General features: G+C 41.6%; 1 protein-coding gene across 1 annotated transcript in view; it reads right to left on the bottom strand.

Moving 5' to 3' along the window:
• Window positions 1-25,205, bottom strand: part of COL4A2 (collagen type IV alpha 2 chain) — a 181,700-nt gene that overhangs the window by 52,572 nt on the left and 103,923 nt on the right. Inside the window, exons 5-16 of the mRNA XM_036250136.1 lie at window positions 17,947-18,081; window positions 17,817-17,861; window positions 14,458-14,574; window positions 12,657-12,728; window positions 12,256-12,291; window positions 12,088-12,150; window positions 10,174-10,209; window positions 6,244-6,285; window positions 4,262-4,357; window positions 2,517-2,552; window positions 1,860-1,910; window positions 820-864 (exon numbers count right to left, since the gene is read on the bottom strand). Of these exons, the coding sequence (XP_036106029.1) occupies window positions 820-864; window positions 1,860-1,910; window positions 2,517-2,552; window positions 4,262-4,357; window positions 6,244-6,285; window positions 10,174-10,209; window positions 12,088-12,150; window positions 12,256-12,291; window positions 12,657-12,728; window positions 14,458-14,574; window positions 17,817-17,861; window positions 17,947-18,081 (774 nt within the window). The remainder of the gene's footprint in view (window positions 1-819; window positions 865-1,859; window positions 1,911-2,516; window positions 2,553-4,261; window positions 4,358-6,243; window positions 6,286-10,173; window positions 10,210-12,087; window positions 12,151-12,255; window positions 12,292-12,656; window positions 12,729-14,457; window positions 14,575-17,816; window positions 17,862-17,946; window positions 18,082-25,205) is intronic.

Raw genomic sequence — 25,205 nt, 5'->3', positions numbered from 1 at the left:
CGGCGCTGGATGAAAAAACAAGTGACAGAATGATACACACAGGTTTGCTGCCTGTCCTTAAATCATATGCATGTAAAAATACATGCCCTTTGTATGCCAGCACTTATCTGAAACAATACCCACAGAATTATTAACAGTGGCCGCCTCTGGGGAGACTGCTGGGGGCCTGTGATAGAGAGACAGTCTGTTATATATTCCATGATCGAATTAGTGAAGATAACAGATAGTTAATTAAAAGAATCTGTTTCTATGTGGACTCTCTCATATGACTCAGCGCTCAGACAACTCTAAGCCTGATCCAGATTCATAATAAACTTCTCATATAATGTTTTCTTCTCAAAAAAAAAAAAAAGCCAAAAATCTGTCCACAGAACACATGATAACTAATTGGGTCATCATTGAACATAAAGTGTCAAAATGGGTGAGATCAATATGTAAAACATGCAGGTGAGCCCTTGGTCACCGTTCTGACAGCCTTCCTAAGGGTGACACACAGATGCAGAGGACAGGTGAGACACTGGAAGGCACAGGAGCTGGGGCTGGGAGGGGCTGGGAGAGGGGGCGCCTGGAGGGGGAGAAACACAGGAAACCACCAAGGGGCTGCTTTGTAAAATTGAGAAAAAGGTAAATAATCTGACTCTAGCATTCTGAATGATCTGGGGTGAAGCGTGATTTATGCTTTGGTAAATGTAGGTAAAATCTTAAATGTTTCTTTCTTGGGAAAAAATCCCCCCCACCCCAAATTCCACGGTCTTCTTATTTGATTTCTGTAAGACGTTTCAGGCCTGGAGCAGACTGCATTTTATGCATCACACTTACTTTCGGTCCTTGTGAGCCTTTTTCGCCTTGGAAGCCAGGGGAACCCTGGGGAGAAGAGAAAGCAGAAGCAGTAAGGGCTTGGTGTAGGCAGCAGCGTTTTCCAGGGGCATTGCTGTGGCAGCTGCCACGAACTGAAACACAACGCGTTTACTGTGCAAGTATCGAAATCGTTAGACACTCCTTTTACTTCCTAAAGGAGATGGCTCATGTTAGTGACACTGTCATATTAATGTGTCCTTGTCTGCTGCTTCACAAACCATGGAGCAATCCATTGAGACGGTGTGGCAAAACGGTAAAGATAAAAATGGCCTGCACACCAATGTTCTTATGACTCTCTGTTTTTACTTTTGGAGACTGTGACACCTGTCTTTTTAGTGGTAATGGCTACCAGACAGTCACCACAAGGCAACTTTTTCTTCCTGACCCACGGTTTGGGCTACATTTCCCAGCTCACTGCAGCTAAGTTTGCCAGGTGACTGAGCTCTGGCTGATGGAGGGAGGGCAACGTGGCAGGTGCCGTTTCAGGCCATCCTCTGAAGAAGGTGCCTTAGGGCATGGGAGCCACAGGTGGCTGACTCTTCTTGAGAGGAGACACTCCCCACCCCACTAGGGACATTTGTGTTGGGTTCTTAGGGCAGCAAGAAATCAACGTTTTGTGGGCCGGAATCAGTCTACATTGTGTTACCACAGACTAATGTAGCCTAACTCATATAAATGTGTTTGTGTCTGTTGTCACCCTTCTCCAAATGGAGATGCCTAGTTTTAAGAACCACAGTTAATGGGTGGTAATGTGGCATCAATCAATGTGGGCTCATCTCGTCCCCTGGCGCCAGTGGCCTGCTCTGGTTTGGGCTGTAGACAGTGGGGGATGCTGCATGTGTGCAGGGAAAGTGGGCATGAGGTAGGTAGCTCTGCACTTTTGGCTTAACTTGGCTGTGAATCTGCTCCAAAAGAAATAAAAATAATAATAATAATACGAAGGCCCATTTAGAAATCAAAACAAAACTAAAGAAGCCACAGTATTAGAATGAATGTTTTACCCGCAGTCCTGGAAAGCCCATGATTCCTTCTTCTCCCTTCAAGCCAATGCCCTAGGAGAGAACAGAGGCAGGCAGACACTTCACACTTAACCTGCTCACGGATTTCATTTCTCAGTGCCCTGACTGTGGCCAGCCTGCCCTTGGGGTTCTGTATTCCAGCTCAGCCAAACGGCAGGTGCACAGGCATCTGTGAGTCTGCCTGGATCATCACGCGTCCAGGTGAGCACCTCTCACCACCACACAGTGAGTGATGCTGTGGGAGGACAGGGGATGCCAGGGCGGCGTGAGGACGGGACAGATTGGTCACACGGTTTAGATACCAGAACAGAAGCCAGCCCATCAGGCCTGCCTAGTCCCCTCCATGCACACATTTTCTTCTTTAAAACATTTAGGTTCATTTTATGAGTTCCACAAAATGTTGATTAGCCGGTGTTTATTATGCAAAAAAGAAAGACATTCTAAAACTATTTTCTGAAAACAAACAAAAAACCCACATAAAAAGAAATGAGAATACTTTCATTTCTTGGTACAGAAAAATGGATTAGAAACCAAGAGCCCATGGGTCCTTATGACCCCTGCGCATTCTGTCATGGCAACAGGGTCGCCGGGAGTTTGGGGACCACCAATGAGAAGAGACATCTTTATTGCGTGACTTACTTTTGTTCCGATTTCCCCCTCACTTCCTTTTTCACCCTGTGAAGAAAATGAAAAATGAGAAACATTCATTAATTTGAGAATAGTAATATTTAAAATCAATCAGGGTCTATGACAGGAAGTGAAAAGTATTGAATAAAACTTTAAACAATCATTATGAATGAATTGTAGCAAACATCTAAATTTTGCAGCTGCAAAATTCAAGGGAAAACTGTGCTATTTCTTCTGGGTTTTCATAATATACATTAAATCGTGTTATTTTTGATGTGACTGCACGGCTCTCGCTAGCTAAGTGGTTTCTTTTATCACCCCATAGCTGCAGGGATGTCTGCCATCCTGTGCTGGGAGAATATACCCAGAGAAAAGCCTTGAATGACAATATTCATTTAAATAAAACATTATTAGGGGGGCTCTCTAAGGAAAAGACACCTTTGGAATGTATTGAAACCCCGAGCACAAGTGAGTTTGGAAAGCAATGCCAACTCTCTATGATCTATTTTCTCACTTCTCTTGGTCTAAAATGGTGAAAGAAATGTAGTGACCTGCAGGGTCCCTGCTCTCTATCATTGCTAGGACAGAACCCGGGTGCCTGCAGACCAAGTCTGCCCGCTGCAGGCTAGCCAAGTCCCAGTCCTGGAATCACCCTTCTTGTGGTAGTAAAGGAAGGAAATGTGTCTCAGAAGCTTGAGCATCTCAGTGTAGATCAAACCTGCTTTGGTCTCACTCCATCCTAAGCTCCTGGACAGAGGCCCTATCTAGCCAATGGCCAGCTCACCGCTAGGAGCCACAGGTTCGCCCAGAATCCATCCTGCCTGGTTGTCCATGGATATCTATTTCATTTTCTCAGCCGTACATAGCCACCTGCTTTTGACTCATTTTCCTCTGGTACTTCTGCCTTGCACCAGCCACCTTCCAGGCCACTTTTGTTGACAGTCAAGTCACTTATCACTTAGCCATAGTTACCCAGATTCATGAACACCCAAGGCAGTGATCACATCTGCCTCTCCCATCCACGACCAAGCACCCAAACCCCATCTTGACAGATACTTGAGTATTAGGAATTACAGTCTATGTTTGGGGTTTTTATTTTGGTTCCTATTGATTGTGCCCGACTTTAGACAGGGCGTGTCACCTGTAGCCTCCTGTAACCCACTCCACAGCTATACAAGATCAGTATTACTATCTTCAGTTGGTACAAAGGAACATGAAAGCTTAGGACGGTTAAGCAGCCCATGTGAATGAGTCACTAGTAGAGCAGGATGGTGATTTTTATTTGACTCCAAGAGTATGTTTTTAATTAAGTGAGACGTTAATAGACATTTTAAGGGCCAGAAAATAAATTTGGATAAAAACAAAACCAAACCCACAATGATTCTCTATGTCAGCAAAGAGTAAAATATAGATTTGTTTTGCAGACTAAAGTCTTTTGTCAGATAGTTCCACAGACTGGGTTTGAATTATGTTCTGACCATAACCTATGTCTACATTGGAGACTTGCATGCTTAAGGATACATTTGAGTTTTTTTTAATGGATCCTTGTGTTGTTTCAAATTCATCACAATTGTTTAAGATGATGGACTGAGGCAGTTATCTGATGGAATGAATAGTTGTGCTTTCATGCACAATTTCATGGTGAGGCCTTTTACTCTCTGAATGCAATTGTTTGCATAAGATTAAAGAATGCCCCCCCCCACCCTCCACCCCCAGTTCAACTGGGAATACAGTCTATTTCAGCAAAGCCCCTTTACCTGATATTGGCGTTTGTGGATCGTTTCTTTCGTGGGCCCGACTACATGCTCGATGTCTGATGGGATCCCGTTGGGTCCTGGCTGTCCTACTTCACCCTGTGAATAGTTTAGCAAATAGTTTAGCATCTTTACATTGGGAAGACGCTACCAAACTTTGAAAGTACGATCCTACCACAAACTGCTTTTTTTTCTCTTTGCATATTACTTATCACATGCACACTAATTCTGTAGTGTTATATTTATAGTATAAAAAAATCATAGTTTGAAATGAAATAATCATAATATAAAATTATTTGTATCCTACTTGCATTTATAATCATTTATAATGTCTACATAAATGCTGGTTAGGTTGTTCATAATTTGGGGCTGCATTTGCTTCTGTGAAATTACTTCCTTACGACAAATTTCTATACAAGGAAATTATTAGGTCTGAGGGCTAAATGTCTTTATGGTTCTTGATATGTATCCCTCTATTGTTTTCCAAGATTGGCACCAAGATATAAGAAACACCCAAGAAATGAATGATTACTCCAGTTTCACCATCACTTCACTATGTATGGGTGCTTTTATATAATAAAAAGTAGCATCTTTAATCAATATAATATCTAAAGATTGCTTTAATTTGAATTTTTATTATTAGCAAGAATCACTCTTCTATGTGGTACACAGAGGGTGAAACCTATAGATTTGCAACATCTCTGGACAACTATTCTAACATAATATGCTGGCTTGACCTCCCAGGAACAAATGGACAAAAAAAGTAAGTTGTGTTTTCTTTTGCTATTTCCATGTATAAACTACATCTATCTCCAGTTTGAGCCCAGACATCACATATGAACAGGAACAAACCGAGATGATTTATTAGCTGCAGAAAGCATACTCCACAGTGTGTTCTGAGAGTCCGCTAATTATACCTAAACAATACTTAAACTGTTTTTTCATCCCCCTTCACCTATGGGGGCCTTGAGGTGATTTGTTTTTGTTTGTTTTTTTTTTTTTTTTTAATTAACAATTTGGATAAGCTTTTTGTAGATTACAGACCTTAACTTCATTTCCATTTCATATAATGTGACTATCCTTCCCTCTACCCAATCATTTCTTTCCAGATTTTTCCTCTTTTTATGCTATTTTACTATTTTGTTATATTTCATTGTAAAGGAATTTAACCTTTTATGTATTTAGGTCTTCTGATGTTTTTCTTTTGTAGTTTCTTGTATGGTATTTTTCTCCCTTTTTCATTTATTGTTGAAAGTATTACAGATGTCCCCCCTTTTTTCCCAGTGACCCCTCCTTCCTTCTCCCACCCCCCCTCCTGCTACCCCAGTCTCCTGCATGGTATTAACACAAAGAACAAAGTCTTGTTCACACTTGAGTAGTAAAAGTTTAATGTGCTGTTCAGTAAAAAAAAAAAAAAAGAAAATGTTCAAACGACGCCAAGTGAACACATCTGTTTTATAGGTTTGGGGGGAACCCGATGGGGGCGTGTGTTGGTGAGGGTTAGTTCATTGGGTGTGGGCTCCATGGTGAACTTTTCATATACATGATCTGAAGTGATCCTCTCAAAGGCCACGTGGTCTTTGAATCTTGGCACTGTGGGCAATAACAGTCCATGTGCTTCCCTTTCCTGCCTTTGAGCCCACCCAGAGCTGGCCATGTCACCTGGTCCCCGAGCTAGCTCCACGTTAGTCTGTGGCTGGCTCCAGTCTCCTCAGCCACCTCTGGACTCCCCATGTTAGAAGACGAATGAGGTTGTCTAAGTCCAAGGTCCAGGGCCGCCCTAGGTGGTTCACCTCTACTGTCTTATTGCTTCATAACTATCGCTGAAGTGCGTTTGGTAATGTGGCACTTTATAATAATTATTTCTTGTGCAAATGGTCTATTTGCAGATCACCTCAAAAGAAGACATAAAACATAGTCATTAAAATTTCTTTCGTAACTACTACACACTGCATGCATCTGCTTATATCTACTGTTTCCTTTACCTTTTCCCCCTTTTCTCCATAAAAACCAAGTCCTCTGTTGCCCTAAAAGATAAACGAGTTTCTGTGAGTTTTTATAAGTCAATAATTACAGTTAAATACTTATTTTTCCTAGAAAAAGAAACCTAAAAATCTACTTACAACATAACTGAACAGCAAGAATAGAAACTAATTGACACAAAGAGAAAGTTAACTCGAATAAAATAGAAACAGATTCATAGATACAGAGATCAGACTGATGGTTGCCAGAGGGGAGGGTGGTAGGGGCTGGGTGAAAAAGGTGAAGGGCCCTGGTCAGTTTGGCTCAGAAGTTAGAGCATCGGCCCGTGGACCAAAGAGTTGTGGGTTCAGTTCTGGTCAAGGGCACATACCTTGGTTGCAGTCCAGTCCCTGGCCCTGGTCGGGTCATGTGGGAGGCAACCAATCAATGTGTTTCTTTCACATCGATGGTTCTCTGTTTCTCTCTCTCTCTCTCTCTCTCTCTCTCTCTCTCTCTCTCTTTCTTTCTTTCCCCCTCCCACTCTGTCTGAAGATAAATTAAAAAATATCCTCGGGTGAGGATTAAAAAAAAAAAAAAAGAGAGAGAGACAAAGGTGAAGGGATTGAGAAGTACAAACTGGTTACAGAATAGTCATGGGGATGTAAAGTACAGCATAGAAAATATAGCCAATGATATTCTAATAACTACTGAATATAGTTAAAAGAAATTACTGTCTTTTCTTTTGCTATTTTCACGTAAACTGTGTAACAAAAGTCTGAGCCCAGATATCACATAATTTGAACAGGAGCAAACTGAGATGATGTATCAGTTGCAGAAGGTGGTACTTCACAGTGTATTCTGAGCACCCACTAAGACTGAACCTAAATAATGAAAATTCTGGGGTTCATAAAAGCGATACGCTATTCTTGTAATACAGACATGCTTTTTTTTAATTAAAAATTTTTTTTCTTTATTGATTTTACAGAGAGAGGAAGGGAGAGGGAGAAAGAGATAGAAAGATGGATGAGAGAGAACATCGATTGGCTGCCTCCTGCATGTCCTCCACTGGGGATTGGGCCCACAACCTGGGCTTGTTCCCTGACCGGGAATCGAACCAGCAAACCCTTGGTGCATGGGTCGATGCTCAACCACTGAGCCACACCGGCCGGGCAATATAGATATGCTTTTGAGAAATTTTTAATTTTATATTCTAAGCAAAACCTCAGAAATAGTGGACTAAGAGCAGTTGTTCTGTCATCCTTGGGAACGGTTTACTGTTCGCCTTTTGAAATACATTCTACTCTTCAAATATCCTGATGATCAGCAAACTGACTGTATTATTGATTCTATACCTGCTGCATGTACTTCTAACAGTCCAGGTCCATGCTCTCCCTTTAATTCTTTGCACCACAGGATGAGTTTGGATGTCACAGATGGTCCAACTGTCATATCCTTTGACCAAGGCCTCATAGCTAATGAGTGGCACAGCTTGACTCGATCCCAGGTCTTTCTGACTCTTAATTGTCCATGTGGTGTCTCTACAGATTATGACTCAAATTATTTTTGCGGGTCTGGGCCCTTCAGGTATAGAAAGCAGCCATTCCCCCTCTGGACCCCCGGGTCCCATACTTGAAGATCAGGATTCATTCTCTCTTCTGCTTCAGCTAGTTCTCATTTTGGTAAAATAATCCCAATTTCACATAAACATTTTCTACCCTTTAATGATTTTAGGGGATGGCGATTTTTGGGGTTTCATCCAACATCTTCATCTTCCTTTTAGTTTAAGAGGCAAAGCTAGACCAAGTAATTTAGCAAATATTTAACGGTTTCATGAGTAGAGTTGCCATGTATGGGAGAATTGACCCAAGCCTGGTGTCTAAAATAGGCACATATGAAAACCTATACATGCATATTTCAGAGATACTGCAGGTTCCATGCCAGACCATCACAATAAAGTCAATACCGCAATAAAGCGAGTCACATAACTTTTTTGGTTCCTCAGTGCATATAAAAATTATGTTTACACTGTACTGTAGCCTACTAAGTATGCAATAGCATTATGTCTAAAATAACAATGTACACATCGTAATTAAAAAATACTTTATAGCCCTGGCCGGTTTGGCTCAGTGGTAGAGCGTTGGCCTATGGACCAGTGAGTCCCGGGTTCGATTCAGTTGTGGTTTGTCCCCAGCCCTGATCGGGGTTGTGTGGGAGGCAACAAGTCAATGTGTCCCTCTCACATCGATGTTTCTCTCTCTCCTTTTCTCTCCCTCTTGCTCCTTCCCTTTTTATCTGAAGATAAAGAGAAAAATATCCTCACGTGAGGATTAAGAAAAACACAACTTTTTAGCTAAATGAATGCTAACCATCATCTGAGCCTCTGGAAAAAATGAAGCCAATAGACTTGCTCGACTCAGGGTTGCTACAAACCTTCAATTTGTAAAAAACATAGTATCTTCAAAGTGCAATAACATTTAGTGTAATAAAATGAGGTATGCCTGTACTACATTAGAGAAATAATATCCCTCCTTTTTTTTTTTTTTTGTTTTTTTTCCTTCCAAACCATGGCTTCTTTCCTAGAGGTCTCTATATTCCCATCTCGACGGAAGGTCATGTAGGACCCTACTGATCTTTCTCTCTGCAGTGCATCTCCCACCCCTCAAGGCCCAGAGAGTTTTCTGAAAATAAAAACAAAGCATTTAATTAATTATTGCATTCTTGCTTCTTGTCCACCTGGCTGGGAGCTGAAATCAAAGCACAGACATTCAGCCGGACTAGATTAGAATGTGATTTGCTTGGGTTCCTGTGGTCCTTCTGCCTTATGAGTTGGTTGTTCAAGGCACCAGGAAGTGACCTGGTGGGGGTGAAGGCTATTTGTGTTGCAGCCAAGTGAGGATCTGAGGTGACCTTGGGGCTGGCCGTCCCATCCTACATCCGCTTCTCTTGGCTGTGGGCCGTTCCCACCCTGTTTGGGGCTGCCAGACGGTGGGAAGCCCAGTGGTGGGGGCAGCAGCCTTAACGAGCTCCAGCCCCGGCCGGAAGCCGTGTCAGAGGTGATGGGAGCTGGGGCCTGGAGGTGCTGGCAGCTGAGGTCCCCAGAAGGTCACAGAGATGGGATTTCCGTGGAGAAGGCATAGGAATGTGCAGGCTGGGAGAGTTCCTTGGCCACGTGCAGGCCACGGAATGGTCCTTAATCGCTGGTTACAGTAGCCCAGGAGTTGACTCATGTCAAGGTTTAAAAATTTTTTAAATTGCAGTTTACATTCAATATTGTTTTGTACTAGGTGTACAACATAGACTCATGTCAAGTTTTGATCAAATACTTCCCTCACCAACTTCTTACTGTTTGTCTTGGACATTTACCCAACTTGCACAGACCGTACCGAACTCTAGTTCTGTCTCCAAGTTCTCACAAGCCACCCCCTTGTTGTGCTCCAGACCAACTTAGTGATCTTTCTCCGACAGAGACAGCATAGCTTTGGGCTCCAGCCTGAGCTGAAAATCACTGACTACATCTACCCCTAGAGGCTGACTTCACACTCTTGTGGAACCTAATTATATCCAGGTAGGAATGACATCGGTTCCCCACACTAACATGGCTATGCTTTGTCCATTCTTAAAAATTAACCCCTATGAATAAACATGATCGGTCCCTAAATCTACGTTTTTAATCCAACATTTACCAGTTTGATTTTCGTGCAACAGGAATGTTAAGTGATTTGCAAACAACAAATCACTCAACACATGACCTTATTTAATGTGCTACTCCAGAGGTACCACTGGGTTTATCCTGGGAATTTATAACAGTTAGTGTCTTAAAAGCCTACAAAATGGCTCTCATCATGAAATCAGCAATATATAGTTGTCCACTAAGTAGTCTATGGTCCAGAAAGATATCCGCAGATACGTAAGTCCTTGCTTCCCTCTCCCTCACCCCCCACCAATCAACTTACTGGCTGTCCTTTCGGTCCAGGGGGTCCAGGCGGTCCCTGCACAAATACAAGGAAATTTTTAAACCGTTTTCTTTCTCCCAGGACCCAGATAACATCTGCTAGAAAGCTCTGGGAAAGCCATTCATTGTATATTTGGAACACCATGTCGCATGTATAGAGGTTTCGGGTACATTTGTCTCAGCAGGCGGGAATGGCTCCCGGGTAGAGGGCTGGGGTCAGGCTCAGTTCCCAGAATCTGCCGGCTGTCCACACACAGCTGTTTCGGGTTTGCTTTTCTGAGTTTAGACTTTTGACTTCACCCATGTCCTACTCATGTTTGCTCTGCTCCCTCTGCAAGGCCCCAGGCAGAGACCCTTTCTCCTGGCTCCTCTGGGGTCCCCCACGGGCCATGTCTAGCACTTTTTCTGGTAGGTCAGCAGATGTTCACAGGCAGAATTAATCTACAGGCCCACACTGAAGGGTTGAAAGTCCACCCACCATGTGTCTGTTTGCAAAGCATTCAGCATCAACACTACACTTCCGATGAAGTTTTAAAAGCGCATGAAATGAATAATTTGTGTCTAAGTACAAAGAAGTTGAAAGACGGGGAATTGTGGGTGATTTCAATGACTATATGAAGAACTTAAAGTTGTCAGATCAGCTAAGGATCCAGCCAGTACAATCTGTTGTTTCATATATCCCTGAAGTATGTGTTTAATGTGTAAGCTCTGCCCCAAACCATTTGGTATGTGTGCTGAGTCAACAACCATATGCAATAGGAGAGCAAAGAACCCCTCATCATACAATTCTTGTTTCATTCCATTTGGCCAGGTCTCTTACAGTAGAGGGCCACTTACATAAACGACTTCCATAGCACCAGGGGAACTTATTTTGTAGGAAAAAAATCAATTATTATTATTATTATCTATAGTCTGAAGAAAATTTATGAGTCCTCACACCCCCAACTATTAGTACGATCAAATCTTCCCAGCCATACGTGTCTCCATTGTGTCACAAGATCTGTCAAGAAACTGATTACCACAGCCTCCTTTGAGAGTGTCCCTCAATCTTGAGCAATGGGTTTCTGTGAGAAGGTCTTTCTCTCCTGTTGCCAAAAATCTCTCCTGTTGGAATTTAGGGTTTATTTGTCTCTCTACTAAAAATTGTGGGAATGAGAGTCGGAAACCTTGAAGGAGCCAGTTTATCTCCTGGGTTCCTTGCGTAGTGGTGGAAGTAGCCTTCGGGCTGCACGGGCACTAGCAACTCTCCTTTCTCCTCCTCTCCCTTCCTAGCACCAAGCCCTCCTTCATCCAAGTATTTGTCTTGTTGCACCTCGTTCTTATCATTTCAGTTGCAGGGGTAGTGAACGCCTATAGACTGCCATGCAGGTGGGGCACTAGGGCCATTTTATTAATTGATGCCCAATATTTCACTTGCTATAATGACCATATCCAGGTGCCCTACACCTGCTATAATGACTATGCCCAGGTGTGATACACCTGCTACGGTGGCCATGCCCAGGCACGACACACCTGCTACGGTGGCCAGGCCTAGGCAGAACCCAGTTCCTTCTTATCATGCTGTTGGACTTTGGTCTGCTCTGCCCGGGGATGACAGGCCCCTTTTCAGGTGGTTAGGTGTGGGGCTGAGCGAGCCTGTGCATGTCTGCAATAGCACCCAGCCAGCAGCAAGTTTACATTCGACACAGTTGGCAGTGATCTGGAGGTCACAAATTTTGAGTCTTCATTCTTCAATCGTAATAGAAGCAAAATGTGTGCAAGGGATGACCTGTTTTGTCTTGATGTTTTTTACAGTGACCACAAGCACCATAGTTGTATCGTGAAACTTTCGTCTGTATCAACAGTTGAAGAAGCTGCCTCTCTAGAGGATGCCCTGGCAGTGGTCCAAGAGTGAGCGCATGCATGTGGTACTTACTGGTCTTCCTGGAGCTCCAACTGGACCCATTGGTCCCACAGGCCCAGGGCGGCCGGGAGGCCCCTAAGAACAGGCAAAAGAAGGCTAGTAAGAGAGGTTGACAAATATTTGGAGTCCTGAATTCTTAAAGTTTTCTTGGAATAGTCTCTAATAAAAACAAAACTTTACCTGGAAACCACCCTGTCCAGGGTCTCCCGGTTCACCCTAAATGAGAAGAAATAATTTTAAGAGTTCTAGTTTTTAAGCTATTCTTTAGATTTGTTACATTTTATTACAATACTGCAAACAAGTATATAAGTTGTCTCAGCCCTCACAGGACTTGGTGATGTTAATTAACCTAATATCTGGGGTCTTGTAAATATGGAAGAGGGATGCACCCACAATTAAATGTAAGATTGAAAAACATCCTGAAAGAAAAGGAAATAAATCACAATTTCGGATTATTTTATTCTATGCATTCCTCTATTCTACTCATTCTCACATTTCAGAGTTCACTTGGAAATTAATTTTATTAACCAGAAATTTACACTAGATCACTTAGTCAGGTCTGCCATGTCTAGCAAACTTACCCTGTACCTGTCGCGGTCCTCTCTAGACAGCGCATAAGGTTCACCTTTCTGCCCTTTGGGTCCTAGGGGCCCCTACAGTAGTACACATATGGTAGGAAGAGAAAAAGGCAAAAAAGTCTATTAACATTCAGAGCAGCTATAGTAATTTGGATGCTTTAATATTGACTTTTATGGGCAATGTCTAATTGCTCTCACAGCTTACTTAGATTATCCTGAACACCTATCACTCCATTCAACCACAAAGATAAGACTTTTACTTTCGTATTTACCCAGTAGTATCTTTCTTCAAAGTTAAAATGGAAAAACTTTATAGGATTTGAATTTTTCAAAAACCCAAATGAACACTCAGTAAACCGACCCTGTAGTAAACCACCATGTTACATTTTTGTAATATTTTATAATATTATTTTGTGTTTTCTTTGGATTAATGTACTGGAAATATTAACATGTATTCTGAAGTATCATTTGTGGGACAGATACTGAGTTATTCTTTAAAACTGAAATTGTGTCAAGTATACAAGAACATGCATACATGTCTTAGTAACTACATATAAAAGCAACATTTTAAAGTAGTGAATATATTTGTTGATAATAAAAGTAATTTTTTAAGAATAGACTGGAAAATGATGTAGCTTATTGAAAAGCTGAACCAAGTAAAAAGAGTCAAAGAAACCAGAATCGAAAGGCAGAATGTTAAGTAGAATGAGAAACCGATTAGTGTCAGGGGCAAACGGGTGAAGGGTGTTTATGACTGTTCTTCCCCCACCTGAAAAAAAATTACCAAATAAAACGTTAGTATAACCCTACATTTGCAGATTTTGTAGTAAAAGGGTAGCAATACACTACCAGCAAATGTTTCAATAGTCTTTTCAAAGACCTTGAAAACTAAATGGGGCCATGAAATAGATTAATATAGGAAAGTTCTTCCATAAAAAACAACAACAACAAAAACCTCCTCTATTGTACATGCTGAAGAATATCATCGTTCTTTTAGGCCGCGAAGGATTTTAGAACCCAGTAGATGGTGACTAATCACTTTGTCAAGCTTTCAGCTTTTAAATTTTTTAGTTTTGCTATTACCCTGTTATTCCCTGTTACCTGAATCGGAGCAGGGGAGGAAAAGAAGGGACACTGGGAAGAATGCGGGAGTGGACAATATAAACCAAACCAGTTATTTTCTAGCTAACATTTAAAGAATGAATATGGAACGAAAAGTCATTTGAATACAGAAAAATCATGCCTGGACATCTGTAAGAAAACCTCCAAGAAGACAGTCATTTTTCCTCAGGGAATGAATGGCAGGTTTAGCATGTGTTTGCGGCCCCTACTGGTGAGTGAAGAGAAGGCAACACACCATCCTTACAGAGTTTCTCTAAAACAATTTCTTTCTTTTTTTTTTTTATCCTCACCTGAGGACATTTTTCCATTTTTTGTTCAGGTAGAGTGGGAGGGAGAGAGAGGAAGAGAAAGAGAGAGAGAGAAACATCAACGTGAAAGGGACACATTGAGTGGCTGCCACCTGCACAACCCAACCAGGGCTGGGGACAAACTGCAACCGAGGTACATGCCCTTAGCGGGAACCGAACCCGGGTCTCTCTGTACCGCAGGCCGACGCTCTAACCACTGAGCCAAACTGGCCAGGACTAAAACAATTTCTTGAGGGTCCTGTGCTGGGCTTTCTGGGCCCCACAAAAGAGAGCTCAGGGTACGGCATCTTCCATACTGTTCTGCCCACAAGTGCCAGCCACCCGGGTTCCAGAGCCAACCACGGGGACAGCACATGCTGTGTGCTGATACTCACAGGAGGTCCAGGGAAGCCCCCAGGGCCGGAGGGCCCCTGCTGGCCCACGTCTCCCCTTGTCCCGTTGCAGCCGTCATAGCCAGGTGGTCCTCTGGGTCCACCTTGCCCAGGATGTCCCTGGGAAAGAGAAAAGGAAGTGAGTCATTCATACCAGTGGTGTTTAGTTTTCACAACTGTGTGATACAACAGTTTTACATCTTCTCACAAGAGATGTCCCTGGCATGAATCCAAGGGAAAAGACAGCTCCAAATAGACAAAGGAATGAATGAAATATTAAGCAGACAAAGGCACATAGATGGGGTTCTGAGCAGGGGAAAGGCCTTCAAGATGAAGTTCTGTTTCTCAAGGGTTTTGGCGAGTGGAAGCTGCCTCGGCATTTCTCCTCCCTTGCCTTGTTGGGTGAATGGGAGGACTGTTTTGGCCGGGACAGGCAGGAATGGATTTAAAAATTCTAGATACAGTTCTAGAAGCAGTAATCATCTCAGGGACAACGAGGATGTCTTTATCTGTTTTGGCCAACTGGTGAGTTTGATGGACCCACATTCTAAACGGGTAGGAGGTTCACACCCACAGTGAGATTCATCAGTGGCTTAGCCGCAGGTAGAAGAACTGATGTCCTCTTTTTACGTTCTTTGGAAACACGCCTTTTTAGATTTTAAACATGAATAGAAAGCGAGTCAGGTTTCTGAATAGAAAGATGTCTGGTGGGAGAGGGGAGGCCACGTGATCAAATGTCTTTTGAGTGACTAGAGATGGTCAGGTGAAGTCTGTGGGCATCTCAATCACGTCCAGCTGGTTCTGGGAGAAACCTGGGGGCAGGGTTACTATCTGTAATTTACGCACTAGGAGACTACAGCCTGTTTTGTCATTATTTACACAAAAAATATATTCTTTCTTTTCAAATTTTTATTTTTTTAAATTTGTCTTTACTGTTGAAAATATTACAGATGTGTCCACTCCCCCATTTTCTTATCACGTACTTTAAAAAAAAAAATCTTGATTTTCTTGGTAGTAGGCTAAACATATAGTCCAGTGATTTTTTAGGCCATTAGGATGTCTTTTAGATTTACTTTGAGAAATCTGGGAAATTTCAAGGCAAATGAACAAGTCCTACACAGAGTGCCCAAACTCGGAATGACACTAAGAAATACAGTGAAAAAAGTAGAATTTTTCTTCTGTTTGCACATCTTTTTACTTGAGATGTTCAAAGTCACTGCTTCAACTTGTGCTATCAGATAAGAGATCCAACAGCCCTTCCAGTCAACCCTCGGGGGGATCGAGGAATCCTGAGAGCTTCTGGAAATCACGGTGCACAATGTCTCCAGCTGGGACACAGCCAGCTGTCCAATGGCCTTCGGAGTCAAGGTCTCTTTTTTGGGGTTTCTGAAAGCTGATCCTTCGAATCCAGCCTGAGAAAACACGCTCCGTAGGTGTTCTATGTGAGATATGTGGTATTCTAGGATGTTTTTGCTTGAAATGAACCACTGAGTTCCTTATTCTTCTGAATTATCTGCCTGCTGTTAGGTCTTTCTGATTTTTTTAGAATTAAGTCATTTGAAATTGCATAGTAATCTGATCTTGATTTGAAATTGTGCTTCAAAGAAAAATTTCAGTTATATTGAGCTAAGTGTCCATCTTCTTTTGTTCATCTGATTAGATACATTTCTGTATTATAAAACTCTCAGATTTGACTGCATATCACTGTTTGTATAGTTCTAAACTGCTAAAATTACCCAGGCCCTTCAAACACTACACTCATTAACTGCTTAGATATGGTAAGGTGACATTTTAGTTAATATGTAGTATCTGCAGAGGTCTGCAGTTAAAGAGATTATATTTAGCAGCACCAAGATTCTGTAGAACATGGTCAGCTATCTGCTTATCACAATCACTCCCCATATGATGATTACTTTCGTTATTTGTAAAATATTTGCTTCTGATATTAAATGAGTATGAAGTGGAAAAATGAATTAAAATATGATACAGATTAGTTACAATATTTTTCCATAATGACACTCCATTTAAACTCAGATTTCAACTTCCAGAAGACAAAAACTGATGAACAGCTCAAAGAGTTCAAGAAAGGAGTTTAAAAATGGGTCATTTAGTTTGAGGTCATTGGTAGAAAAATACTTTCATTATTTGTTTAACCCTTGAAATCTGAAGATTCTTCAACTGTGCGTCAAATGATGATTACTTCCAATGATTACTTTCTCAAGATTCTGACTAATGTGAATGTTATTTCCTTATTCGTTCATAGCTTCGTGTTTTGTAACTGATGCATCTGTTTGAGCGCCTCATCCAGGTGACACTTAGGGTCACTGGCCACACAGGTCTCATGTCTTGGTAATTGTGACTTCCTTTCTTTAGCTCTGATGGCTTTCTTCTACTGTTGCAAACGTCTTTTTGAATGTGGAGCTAAAAATCTGAAGGAAAAGTCTGAATTCTCTGTGACTGTACTCTCCACTCATGATCTTCCTCTGTTCTTCTGCAAGGGGGCAGCCCTCCTTGTGCAGCCTGGGGGATGGAGATCCTCTCTCCCTGTGTGTGCACATATGCATGCATGTGCATATATGTGCACACACGTGCATATGTGCACATGTGTACATGTATGAGCACGGTGATAGAAAGCATGTGTATGTAGGGCAAGGGTGCAGACATCTGTGTATATGTGTGAGGATGCTGAAGCGAGCAGATGTCCTCAAGCTTCAACAGTAGACAGATGGGGTGGGTCTGAATGTGTGATAAACACATTTATTCCTGAGAAGGAGATCTGCAGGAAGCCGGCCCTGGGAATCTGCTCATGCATCCCTGTGAAGAAGGCTGTGAGTCAGGCAGCTTTGTTTATTTTCTTATGCCACAAGAAGTAAAGTAAACTAGGTTAGAAAAACACATTTTATTGCATTTTGAGATTTTCTCATGGATAATCCATGCCTCTTCTTATCGTTTATGTGAGGTTACTACAAAGAATTTGAAAAGCTGTACAAACGTCCAGCCGGCTTCATTCCATCCACGTTCTTGTCTGTGCTACTTTATATTCAGGTTGTTCTAGGCTCCAAACACCATTTCAAGACTCGTTCTTTACTGAGAAGATCTGAGCAATGCTCTAGCTTTTTACTGCAAAACGATGTCCAGTTCTAACAAAGTATCCTCGATTCTGAGGCCAAGTCTGGAAGAACGTTTACAAAGGAAACAGTTTGTCCAACACTGGACTGGGGAGAAAAGATACACATATAGCCTCACAAGTTGTATGTTATAAATAAAAAAGGAGGTTTCACGCAAGATGTTCCTGTAAATCATACACGTATTGGTTCGCATGTGTACAATGTTTTAAAATTTTAATCTTACAAAAAACTTACGGGAATTCCATCAGCACCAGGGAATCCAGAAACACCTCTTGCTCCCTATAAAGAAGGTAAACAAACTTAATGAAGGTCAACACACCCACTGCCCTCCATAAAACCAGAGGAAATACCAAGTGTCCTGTACCACATCTCCTTTTGGTCCTGTGATCCCGGGAGCGCCTCTGTCCCCCTTGTCGCCTTTGCGGCCTTGCAGTCCTGGGAATCCTTGTAACCCTGGGGGTCCGGTGTACCCCTGGGGGCCCACTGGCCCTGGTTGACCCTGTAGAAACAACATACATTCAATTTCCACAGTTAATAGCCATGAATGAGCACTTTCAGTCCTGTTGCTTTGGAAACTACACTTTCGTTCTCAAAGAGCTATTTTCTTCAGAGAACATTGTGTGTAAACGACCACCTTCTGCCAACAGTGCTGCAAAGTGGTTTCTGGCAAAGACTGAATTCACAGAGTTTAAAGGAAAAAAATTATTAAATGTAAGAGAAAATAATCCCAAATTACTAAAGTGATGCTATTGTGAAATGATAATATTGGGCTGGAAAGAATCAACTTACTTGTTTGTTTGTTTTTTTTAAACCTCACCAGAGGATATTTTTCCATTGATTTTCAGACAGAGTGGGAAGGATGGAAGGAGGGAGAGAATGGGAGAGAGAAACATTGAGTGAGAGAGACACATTGATTGGTTGCCTCCCGCACAACCCCAACCGGGGTCGGGGATAGAATAGCAACCAAGGTACATGCCTTTGACTGGAATTGAACCCTCAACGCTTTGGTTCGTGGGCTGATGCTCCAACCGCTGAACCAAACCGGCCAGGGTCAACTTACTTGGTTTTTAAAAAAGTCCTTTCAGTATATAAAAAATGTTCCCAAAACAAATTTCTAAGATTTTTAATGCATACAATGGACATGGGATGATACTCAAAAAGAACTGAGAGGAGAAACTTAAACAGGGATTTCTGGACCCATGTTCCCTGGAGCATTTTTCACAATGGCCAAACATGTCCCCTGACAGATGAATGCATAAACAAAGTGGGGTCTAGCCACAGATGGAATATTATTCACCTTAAGGGAATTCTGACATGTTACAGCATGAATGCACCCTGAGGACATTATGCTAAGTGAAACCAGCCAGTCACAAAAGGACAAACACTGTGATTCCACTCATATGAGGTCCCTAGAGCCGTCAAATCCATAGAGACAGGAAGGGGAATGGGGAGAGGAGGTGGGAGTCAGTGTTTAGTGTCCACAGAGTTTCCATTGGGAAGATGAGACAGAGCTGCAGATGGAAAGCGTGAAGTTTGCACAGCAATGTGAATGTACGTACTGCTACCAAACTGTAGAACATGGTTAAGGTGGTAAAGTATATGTATGTTTTACCATAATAGAAGTAAAAAGATTAAAGAGGGGGCTCTATCTCTCTCATTGATGGAACTAATTTATGTATTACAGTTATGTTCTAGTGAACCTCCCAGGTTAGCCTAAATTTTAAAGAAAGCTCTGTGTCTCAATTGCTCTTTAAATGAATGAGTCTACTGTTTATTCAACACATAGAACCTTTACCTGCCAAGCCCTATCTGCTTTCACCTTTCAGATTCCTATCTTACCTTTAGATGGAGGGGAGAGTGGGCCATTACTTCTAGTCTTCTCTTCCATTGCCTGTAAGTAACTCTTCCGGTACAAACTGTCATCTACAAAGTTTGCCAGTCATTCCAGAATGCTTATAATCTGTCTGCAACATTCCACACAATGGAGGTGAAGCAAACAATGTCAACTCAGCTGCAGTATGAACGCCACAGACCGGGCTCATGCTAGTTGAGTCCTAGTCAGGAGCTCAGTATGCTCTGTTTATTGTAAGTTTGGGGACAAAATATGCTTTGACTTTGACTTTTATGACTCTTTCCCAGTTGTGCTCATTTTTGTTTTGTTTGTGGCTCTGCTAGAATATAGCTTTCTTGTGATCATATACCAGGCCCCAAGCCTTAAGTTCCCTAATCATCATGAGGCTTGTCAGTGTTTACAGGGAGCGTCCTTTGGGGGATAAAATGTTCCTCATTTGTACTGTCATTTTTTCTATCCATAAACTATATCTCTATCCAGGGGATTACTGTATGGACCCAACTCAGGGGACCATCCACTCCTCATTCAAATGGAATGTGTCTTACTGATGAAAAGCCACATTCTCGTCTTGTACTCATTAACCTTTCCTCAATTCTCTTTGATGGGGAAAATGACTAAGAACATCACATACTCATTTTCCTTCCATTGTTAGTAAACTTCTTTTTAACCATGAAGTCTTGGATCGGAAGTCTGACTTTTGGGATAAAACTCCAGTCTTTTCCTTTATTGGAGCAAGCTGTCAGTTCTTTCTTTTTATTGAGGTGAAATCACTGTAACATAAAACTAACCATTTTAAAGTGGCTTCTAGTACATTCGCATTGTCCTCCACCTAGTTCCAAAACATCTTCATCATTCCAGAAGGAAACCTCATACCCACTGAGCAGTCACTTCCGTTCCTTCCCACCCAGTTTCTGACAATCACCGATCTGCTTCTGGTTCCTATGGATTTATCCATTCTTGATATTTCATGTAAATGAAAAAATATGTATGATATGTGGCCTTTTTTTGTCTGGCTTCTTTCACTTATACTATTTTTTGAGGTTTATCCATGTGTGATCATGTATCAGCACTTCATTCATTTTTATGGCTGACTAATATTCCACTGTATGAGTAGACCACAATTTGTTTGAAATAGTGCTACGAACATGCATGTACAAGTATCTGTTTGAGTACTTTAAAAAAAAAAATTTTTTTTCCTTATTGATTTTAGAGAGAGAGAGAAAGAGAGAAGGGGAGAGAGACAGAAAAATCGATGAGAGAGAACATCAACTGGCTGCCTCCTGCATGCCCCGCACTGGGGACTGGGCCCACAGCCCGGACATTTGCCTGGCTGGGAATCAAATCAGCGACTTCTTGGTGCATGGGTCAGTGCTCAACCACTGAGCCACACTGACCTGGCTGAGTGCTTATTTTTAATTCTTTTGGATACTTATCCAGAAGCAGAATTGTTGACTCCTATGGCAATCCTATGCTTATCTTTTTGAGAATCTGCCATACTGTTTTTCACAGTGGCCACACCATTTCACTTTCCTACCAAGAGTGTGTGAGAATGCCAAATTTGTCCACATCCCTGCTGACAATTGTTATTTTCCATTAAAAAAAACAACCATAGCCATCTTAGTGGGTGTGAAGTTGGCGTCATTCAAAAGAGTCATCTTGAGCTTTTGACAGATGGAACATTTTACAAAATTCCATCCAGCTTCCGCCCTGGGGAAGGGCCAGGAAGAGTCTGGAGAGACTCTGAATTAGAGCCCCGTCCTCTGGGACGACACTCGGTCTTGCCCCCAGTTCAAGCCCTGCTTGCTGGGACTAGATGAACATTTTTGTCGCGATCCTATGACCTTCAGATTCTTGTCTCTGGGACTGAGGTTTCTCCCTAGGATGTTCCACCCACGCTGCTGTCTCGCATGTTCGTCAAAAGCAGTTGGAATGATCAGGTAAATAAAAAGGATTTCCCTCTGTGCTAACTAATCATCATCATTATCAACTTCCATTCTCAGCTGAAAAGTCCCAAATGGAAAAGTTATTTCCATCTCTTCCTTTCCTTTTGTAATAAGTGATGTTAAAAATAACCCCAGAAACAATAGGACTCTATTTAAATGTTTTTGCATAAATCTCAAAAACTCCTAAAATTCCTGAAATATACTTAATAAAAGAATTTTTATAAACTATTTCTTAAAAGCCAACAAACTATATACCAGGCCCCACCCCAAGAGAATTTGGTTTGTATAGATGTATTACTTCCTAGAAAAAAGGATAATGAAAACTATCCTTTACTTGTGTATTCTCTGGGATGAAGCATGGTTACACGTCTTAAAAATGGTTTATCTCATTTTATCCCCATGACAATGCATAAAGTGGGCGTCTCCCCCGCGTGTGAGAGGAGAGACAAGGGCTCAGAAAGGTTCGGTAGGAAGAACTGACTGTTAGGCAGTTAGGTCTCGGGAGTGGGGCTCCCTTCTTGCTCAAGGGAGGTTCGTGAGCTGCTTCAACCACCTGGGAGCTAGTGAGAAACACCGTCTCGGCCGGCCCAGGCTCCTGACCTGCACTGGACATGATCCTCAGGAGCTTCCTTAGTACAGTGATGTTTGAGAATCACGGCATGACCCCACCCTCCTTCCCTTTCTGACATTCTGGTGGAAGGAGACAGGAATCTTTTATTATTATTTTTCTTTTTATTGAATTTATTGGGGTGACACTGCTTAACAAAATTATACTGGTTTCAGGTGCACAGTTCTACAACACGTCATCTGTACACTGTATTGTGTGTTCATCACTCCAAGTCAAGTCTCCATCCATGACCATTTACTCCCCGTACCCTCCTCCACCTACACCCACCCGCCAGGCATCTTTTAATAGGAAAAATCTCTTACGCATGAAGTTGGATCTCAGAAGGAAGGTCAGGCTTACTGAGTCAGACAGAGGAAAATCTAATATTTATGTCTGTTAAATGCTATTTCTAATTAAATTTTTCTTCATCTTATACTTCAGTGATATCTGTAGCAAGATAATGAACTTGGATCACTGTGAGGATGGAAGGTTGCACGATGCCTCTCCCCTTTGGAAATCACTACTGAAGTAAGTGTGGGATGTCCGGGGTCAGTTTTGAGACCCAAAGTCTGAAACGCAGATAGAATGAGTCCAGACTTGACTACACATTGCTTAAATACCATGACTGTGGAGTGAACGCACTTAAAGTCCTGAGACACTTACTAAGCTTTCGTGAATTTGAAATGTTCACTTCCGTAAAAGGGGCAAAATATAAGCGGATATGTGCACATTCAAAATAACTCTACAACTTCAGGCTCAAAAGTAAAGGCAGAAGATTAGTGATTAATCAGGGCCTCAAGAAATTTCACATCCGTGCAACCCAAGGGGGTGCCTCTTTGCATTCAGTATAGTAACCTCAAAACTCGCCTTGGGTAAGGAAGTCAGAAGAGCTTCACGTATTAGGAAAGGATAAACAGAGATGTTTCCAAGGATAAAACCCACTTCACTGCACAACAGGGTTTTTAATCTACAGTACAGTATTTTCCTGGTAGAAGAATAAACTTTTCATGAGTTACTGGCCAACATCTGAATACTAGGATATCCCTTCTCCTTCCTAAGTTTACTCTTCCTGTCTTGCCTTTTATGGGTACTGGGCGCCCCACCAGTTACCCCATATCCTCTAGAGTCTCCTGGGGGCCCATCCCTTCCTTGGCTGTTGACGATATATTACAGACCTTCCAGACCTTCTAATGTTGCAATTCTTGGTGACTCTCAGGGGATCCCGGCCTAATTCCCAGCTTATCCTGAGAGCTGTTCACACACATTCGAAAATATGTACAATGGCCCCAAAGGCAGGAAGCGCTACTTTTTAGGATTCAGGAAGACAATTCCTTCATCTAAAATTTAGAACTAGCCACTATTCTCAAGGATAATCATTGGCATTTGTGAGCAATTTTTTTTTTTTATCACGCTGGTAGGATAAATTAAATAGCATATTCCAAGCTAATATGCAAATATCATATTGGAACAGTGTATTACATATGTAACAAATATCAGTACAGAATGGGTGACTGTCTGTTACATGCAGAACAGACAGAGCTGATGTTAAATCTGTTACATTTTACATAAAGCATCTTATTTAACACACAACAAAACATTAGCCCTGCCCTGGATATTATTATAAATTAAGAATTCCACTTATATGAAGCAGAATGATAAGGGGTGTTGGAATTCTTGATTTCTAAAATTATTCGACATACATTGTAGGACTAGTGTCAATCTAAAGAAAATAATATCCATATGTACAGAAACAACCCTTAACCCTGCCTCTCTCTATTACAAACATTTAGTCAAAATGGATCATAGACCTAATGTAAGAGCTAAGACTATAATACGCCTAGAGGAAAATATAGGGAAGAATTTTTGTGACTCTGGATTGGCAAAGATTTCTTAGATGAGACACAAAAATCATAAGCCATAAAAGAAAAAGATCTAAACAGTGTGATCTTCAAAAGATACCATGAAACATAAAAAGTAGGCAATAGACTGGGAGAAATATTTACAAAACACATACCTGATAAATGACTTTAATCCAGAATGTGAAAAGAACCCCCAGAAATCAATAAGGAAATGAACAACCCAACTGAAAAAAACCGGGCAAAAGATTTACATGGACCCTTCACCAAAGAAGATGCATGATTGGAAAGTTAGCCCGTGAAAAGATGCTAAACATCATCAGTCATTAGGGAAAGTAAATTAAATCCACAATAAGGTATAACTGCAACTTACTAGAATGGCTAACACACAGAGAACACACTGGTAATGCCAAGTACCAGAGAACAGGTGCAGTGAAGACTGTCACTCCCTGCTGCTGGGAACACTAAGTGGAGTGGCCCCTTTGAAAGTGAGGCAGTTTCTTGTAAAGTGAAACATATACCTACCATAAGACATGGAGGTGAATGTTCATAGTGGTTTGATTTATTTTAGTGAAAAACAGGAAACAGCCTGAATGTCCATCAGCTGATAAGTGAATAAACAAATTGGTGGTACATCCATAAAGTGGAACCTTAGTCAGCAATAAAGAGGAAGAAATTGTTTGATGTGTGCAACGAGGAAGGATCTCAAAGGCATTACCTATTAGGCAGCCAGACACAAAGACTCCAGTCCTATTTACATGATATTAAACTATCATCCTATTTATATGACATTCTAGAGAAGGCAAAACTAGGGACAGAAGACAGACCAGTGTTTGCCAGGGGTGGGGCAGAGGGAAGGGACTGACTAAAAAGGGCACAAGGAAACTTTTGGGGGTCATGGGCCCATTTTATATTATGATTTGGGTGGTTGCTATATGGTTGTATATGTTTGTCAACAGTCATTGAGTTGTATGTAAATTATGCCTCAATAAACTTGACCTAAAAACAAACAACCACAAAAGGAGTCTAGTGAAGGCAAAGACTGAGAAGTCTTTAAGTTCACAGGCATATTGGGTATGATAGATCCCTTTCATACCTTCTTACCAGTGAATTTATAAGACAGATAATATTTAGAAAAGGAAGAAGAGTGGACACTTTAAAAATGAAACACACACACACACACACACACACAGCAAAACATTTAGCCAAAGACTTTTTAAAAATGTCTGTCGGAGAAATGAACAAATCTGAAGAAATCAACAACACCTAGCTTTCGTTGTTTGGACTCTGGTCTGCTTGAGTGTGATCCTGATAGAAATTAGACCCGTCCAGCACACAGCCCATAGAACAGCATAGCTGGAAGTG

This window comes from Molossus molossus, unplaced genomic scaffold (assembly GCF_014108415.1).
Source record: "Molossus molossus isolate mMolMol1 unplaced genomic scaffold, mMolMol1.p scaffold_m16_p_9, whole genome shotgun sequence".
Classification (NCBI taxonomy): Eukaryota; Metazoa; Chordata; class Mammalia; order Chiroptera; family Molossidae; genus Molossus; species Molossus molossus.
The sequence above is the reverse complement of the archived record's forward strand: the minus strand, read 5'-3'. Positions and strand labels throughout refer to the sequence as shown.